Source organism: Crocodylus porosus, unplaced genomic scaffold (genome assembly GCF_001723895.1).
Source record: "Crocodylus porosus isolate Cpor-Errol unplaced genomic scaffold, CroPor_comp1, whole genome shotgun sequence".
Taxonomy (NCBI): Eukaryota; Metazoa; Chordata; order Crocodylia; family Crocodylidae; genus Crocodylus; species Crocodylus porosus.
This window is the reverse complement of record NW_017728919.1, coordinates 1,451,566-1,456,885: the sequence shown is the minus strand read 5'-3', so window position 1 is coordinate 1,456,885 and position 5,320 is coordinate 1,451,566. Positions and strand designations below refer to the sequence as shown.

Sequence of the window (5,320 nt, the reverse complement as noted above, 5' to 3'; positions counted from 1 at the left end):
TGCTCCCAGGGAGACCCCACCCCAGCAGCCCCCCGGGGGGGGGGGCAGGCCTGCGCCCACGCAGCGGAGGGAGCGGCGAACCAAGCCCCGTGCCTCAGTTTCCCCCACAACACAAAGGGCTGGCACCGGTGAAAGGAGAAGCCCCCCCCCATTGCAGCCAGGCTCTAAGTCAGGCAATGACTCAGGCCTCCAGCTCACAGGGGCTCAGGGAGGGGGGCAGGTGCCCGGCTCCGCGCTCAGCAGATTAAAGGCAAAGCTTGGAAAAATCGATGGGAGACGAGCCAGGGCCCGGGCTGCTCCCGCCTGCCGCGGCCAGCCCCCCCTTGTCACCAGGCAGCAGGCGGCCACCCGTCAGCGCCAGGCCCGGCCCCCGCAGCGGCACAGGGGGAGCGTCGTGCTCAGCCCTGGGGGTCTTGGGGGGCCGGGAGGCAGCAGGGACCCTTGGCCAGGGGGACCAGCCCCACCAAGCCGAGTTGGCTTCAGGCCCTGCAGCCCCTCCGCAAGCCTCAGGGCACCCAGCAACCACCCCGGGCGGGCAGCGTGCCCGGAGCCCCCTGGGGCAGCACGCACGCGCGGGGGCAACGGGCACCCCTTCTTGCACCATGGAGGCAGATGCTGCTTCTCCAGCCCTAGGGCTTAGGAGAGCACTGGGGAGCATTCACGGGTCCAGGTGACCCTGCTCCATGATGCCACCGGGAGCTCCTGCACCCCCAGCCCCACCACGTAATTGCTGTGACCCCCATTTAGGACCTGCTGGGCCTTGCGGACCCCTAGAGCTTTTGAGGCACCTGTTGCTGGGGTCAGATCCCCACTTTGGGCATCCCCCTGGGCTCCACCTTGCTGGAGGTACACCCCAGCACCCGCTCCTCGCAACTGGGGACCAGGGACGGCACTCCCAGGCCAGACAGCCCCCCTTCCCCGCCTGTCTGCCAGGGGCCAGCAGCCGCCCCCTGCTCGGCACGCGATGACGCAGGCTCCCTCTCCTCATCGGCTGGAGCCCCGAGCCGCCGCGCGTCACAGGGCAGGGGCCAGGCGCCTCGTTCCTCGAGCAAACATGACTCACGCCAGCTCGCCATGGCCAGCACCTGCGCCCCTGCCCCCTCCCGCCCAGCGCCTCCCCGGGGGGGACGTCTGCCGCAAGCACGCCCCAGGAGCGGCAGGCTCCAGCCAGCGTCAGCAGTGCCGGAGCCCGGCTCAGGGCAAACCCCTGCAGCATCGCAAGGAAACCCAATCCCCTGCCCTGGGGAGGGAGGCCATGCCTGCCCGCTGGCTACCGGGCTCCTGATCGGCGGCTACAGCTGGAGCCGGAGCAGCCCGGACCGGACAGCGAGTGCAGGTAGTGGCTGGTACCCCGGGATCGGAGCGGCCGCGGTCCTCCCTCCCACCTCGCACCAGTGCCCCCCTCTCCTGTCCTGAGCTGGGACACGGGGAGCAATGAGTGGGGGGCACGCAGGGCCTGACAAACTGGGTTTATTGGAGAGACAATCCGCGCCTGCAACACCGTGCCCGGGCTGCGCCCCGGCTCAGCCGCACGCTGCTCCCTGGCCTGGTCAGTGCAGGGCTGGAGTCGTGGCTCCAAGACGCAGGACAGATGAACAGTGCGGGGCCAGCCCAGCCTGGGGGCTGCCCCATCCCCCCCGAGGGGCGTGCAAAGGTCTGGAATTGCAAAGAGGAACAGGTGACAATGAGGGGGACAGGGGCTGCAAAGACCTGCTGGGATGGCCAATTAGGGCCTGCCTGGGAAGGGAACAACTCCCCCGCTTCCCTGGAGGGGTGAGGACCCGCTGTCAGGGCAGGGGAGGGATGGAGCCAAGTCTGCAGCCCCGTAAGAGGGGTTTGCCCGCATCACGACCTGCCAGCCCAATGCCGCCAGCTGGGTCTGCCGTGCATGGGCAGAGGAGGGCGTCAAGGTTGGGCTCAAGGGGCACTGGCAGAGCAGGTGCTTGGGATCACACAGCACCGGGAGAAGCCCACCTGCTCCTAGCTCCGGGATGACGCCTTCTTCTGCCGCGATGCTGGCTTCGGCGCAGACTTTACGGCCTCGGCCTGACCCTGCCGCAGCCCCTGCAAGGCACAGCGGGGAGAAAACGCCGTTCGACACAAGGGAACCGAGTGAAGTGCAGCCCGCGCTGGGCGCCCAGGACCCAAGCCCCACTGCCCTTCACACCCCCAGCACGAAGCCGCCAGCCATCTCCCAGCCCAGGTGTGCCACGGCTCAGCGGCGCCAGCTTGTGCCCCACACACAGGGCACTGTCCCCGGGGCCAGGCCTCACCATGTAGAAGCCGGTGTGGTACCCGCTCAGGTGCCAGCTCAGCAGCATGCAGGCCAGGGCGTCCTCCTCCTCACAGTCTGGGCACAGCGGGTCCTGGGGGGGCGGTGGGGGCATCAGCTGGAACCAGCAGCACAAGAGCCTGGGTCAGGTCAGGTCTGGACCCCTCGCCCCCCCCTGCCCCTCCAGCAGAGCCCCCCACCTTGCACCAAGGCTCGGCTCTGCCCTTTTCCCCCAGCCACGGAGGAGCCCACGTGCAGCCTGCTGACGCCACCTGGCGGCTCCTTGGCGCGCCGGCACCTGCTTCCCCGTGGGCCGGAGCAGGACAGCTCAGCCCCGCAGCCCCGGGCATCTCCACTGGCCAGGTCCCAACCCCCGGCGCTGCTGGGTTCCTGACAGCTTTGCCCCCCACATCTAAGCAGGGGGCAAGGAACCGCTGGGCCCTATTCTGCCAGGGCTGCAAATGGTGCCCAGGAGAAACACACACACTCACTGGGGCAAGGGATAGGCCAGACCACCGGATGCTGCTCTGAAAAGGAGGACTCAAACAGCAGGACCAGCTGGGGCAGGCTGGAGAGGAGCCTGGCACGGTGCGACGCCAGCCTCGTGGCAGCAGCTCCAATACATGGCAGGGGACTGGGGCCAGGTGCCCCCAGCACGACCCACGCCTCCCCTCCCCGTCCAGCCCGGCAAGGATGCGGCCCTGCCGAAAGGCAGCGTGGAAAGGGAACTGCATCCTCAGCAGCTTGTGCTGGGGGTGTGATACGGAGCAGCACACGTCTCGCTTCTCAGCCCAAGCCCAGTCCAGCTCTGCTCAACTCTGGGGTGCCAGCAGGGCGGACCAGGCCCGGAGGGGTAGGGGGGCACTCACCTTGGAGGACAGAGGCAGGGGAGGCAAGTGGTGCGCCCACTTCCCTGTGGCGTTTGGCCTCCTCCGGCCGTGGGGCAGCTGCCAGGAGGGGAGGGGGCTTGGTCTCCGGGGGACCCTGTGTGCATCCTCTTCCACCTGGCCAAGGGGACATGAGGGTCAGAGCAGCCTGCGCCCCAGGACACACTGGCACTTGCACTGGGACAGGGGAGCAGCGAGGCTGGGGGCTGTGCAGCCAGGTAGGGAGTGAGCAGGGGGTGGGGTGGGGTGGGGTGGGGTGGGAGGGAAGCAGGAGTCCCCAAGGAGATGCCAAGGTGTGTGGCACTGCAGGACAGACCCAGGTGCCAGGCCTAGCTAGTGGCCCCGATAGCCCAGGCACCCTCCATGGCATAGCCCTCCCCACCCACCTCGCTGGCAGGGTCCCCACGCGGCGAGCTCTCTGGGGGCAGCAGGTCCTCCAGAGTCTGCTCCTCCCGGTTCCCGTAGCCGTCGAACTCCACCAGGCACGTCCCCGCCGCGGCGTCCACCAAGCGCACCGTGGCCGGGTACAGCAGCCCGTCCTCCGACCAGACCACGCGGCAGGCGTCGCCCGCCTGCCACTGGGGAAAGGGCGCAGGTCACATCAGCCCCGCATCGCAGGGCCTGACCGTGGTGAAGAACCCGGGAGCCGCGACTGCTCCCATTGCCCCCCACCCCCGCCAAGTTTCCCCTTCTGGAGAGTCCTGGGCTCTCACCCCCCACCCCAAACCGAACCCCGCTCCCTTCCACAGGGCCTCACCGTCCTGCCGGGCCGCGGCGAGCTTTCGGGGGTCCGGTCGGGGGGCAGCAGGTCCCGCAGGCTCTGCTCCTCCCGGTTCCCATAGTGCTCGTACTCCACCACGCAGGTGCCCTCGGCAGGGCGCAGGGCGACGACGCGGGCCGGGTACGTCAGCCCGTCTCCCGACCAGACGGCGCGGCAGGCGGCGCCCACCACCCACTGCAGGGGACCAGACATAGGGCTCAGGGGGGGCAGCAGCAGCCCTCTGCCCTGCTACACAGCAAGGGGGGCCAGCGCCTGCCGGGAAAACACACAGCCCGGGCCCCCCAGCACGGGCAAAGCTCGCGCCAGTGCAAGAGGCTCGCTACTGCCGAAACCCACCGGCTCCCCCGCCACCGCCCCGTCCAGCTCGGCAAGGGGCGGGACCCGGAGGGCCCCACGCCTGGCTCCCCACGCACCTGGGACGCCGACTCGGCCTCCTGCTGCTCCTCATCGCTCGCGCTCTCAGCCCCGCTCGACGTCAGGGAGCTGGAGCTGTCGGACGCCGTGTCCTCGGGGGCTCTCGAGGCCGCCTGCACCAGGGGAGACACCAAGGCAGCTGCTGGCAAGGAAGGGACGGGGGAGACCCCCGCGCCCCAACAGGGACCGGCCCCCCCCGCAGGGCTGGGGGAGCCTCGGACCTGCGGAGGGAAGGGGGATCCAGTGCGGGGACAGGGCATCGTGGAGCAGGCGGGCCCGCTCCTGGCCCCCCCGGCGAGAGGGGCAGACCCCGGGCAGGGGGGCGCGCAGGCCACGGGGACCCCTGCCAGCGGCCAGGGCCCCTCACCTTGCAGGAGCGCACGGCCTGGTCATAGGCGCGGATCAGCGCCTGGTCGTCGGAGGCGGCGCAGTCCGAGCTCTGCGGGGCGAGACGAGTTTGAGGGCAGGAAGATACGCGGCCTCCCCCCAGCCCCGGTGCCTGCAGTGGCCCCCGCATCGGGCCCACAACTGAGGCCTGAGCCCAGGAGCAAGCTGCCGGGGCCCAGTGCGGGCAGCGGCTCTGCGGGTGGGGGCACCTAGGACCCCCCCGGGTGCATGCACAAAGCCAGCTGCAGGGCACGGACCCCCCCAAGCCCCTGGCCGACCAGGGGTGGGCACGAGCTCTGCAATGGGGGGGCCCTGGCTGCCCCCCCAGGGCGCATGCACAAAGCCAGCTGCAGGGCACGGACCCCCCCAAGCCCCTGCCAAGCTCGGTGTGGGCACCAACTCTGCGAAGGCGGGGGGCCTAGCATGCACAGAGCTAGGTGCAGGCCCGGGACCGCCCGCAGCCACCCACCTGCCCCCCCGCGCTGCGATACACGATGTCCCCGGCGCACGCAGCCATCGCGCTGCCCGCAGCCGCCCCCGCGGCCCCATGTGCAGCCCCGGCGCGCGGGGCCCGCTGGG

The 5,320-nt window shown here is 70.5% G+C and overlaps 2 protein-coding genes across 3 annotated transcripts in view; both read right to left on the bottom strand.

Moving 5' to 3' along the window:
- CARTPT (CART prepropeptide) overlaps positions 1 to 685 on the bottom strand; it is a 2,135-nt gene extending 1,450 nt beyond the window's left edge. The window contains exon 1 of the mRNA XM_019538428.1: positions 663 to 685. Within this exon, the coding sequence (XP_019393973.1) occupies positions 663 to 685 (23 nt within the window). The remainder of the gene's footprint in view (positions 1 to 662) is intronic.
- Positions 686 to 1,454: 769 nt separating this feature from the next.
- On the bottom strand, positions 1,455 to 5,308 carry LOC109312326 (survival motor neuron protein 1-like). Of its 2 annotated transcripts, none has more exons than XM_019538308.1 (9): positions 5,211 to 5,308; positions 4,722 to 4,793; positions 4,354 to 4,467; positions 3,917 to 4,114; positions 3,546 to 3,737; positions 3,142 to 3,276; positions 2,274 to 2,390; positions 1,975 to 2,064; positions 1,455 to 1,656 (listed from the first exon to the last, which is right to left on the bottom strand). In XM_019538308.1, exons 1-8 carry the CDS (start codon positions 5,256 to 5,258, stop codon positions 1,981 to 1,983), a joined length of 960 nt encoding a protein of 319 aa, XP_019393853.1. In that variant the 5' UTR covers positions 5,259 to 5,308; the 3' UTR covers positions 1,455 to 1,656; positions 1,975 to 1,980. The 2 variants fall into 2 exon arrangements, with proteins under 2 accessions (XP_019393853.1, XP_019393855.1); XM_019538310.1 differs by having other exon boundaries at positions 3,546 to 3,731.
- Between the last annotated feature and the right edge of the window lie 12 nt (positions 5,309 to 5,320).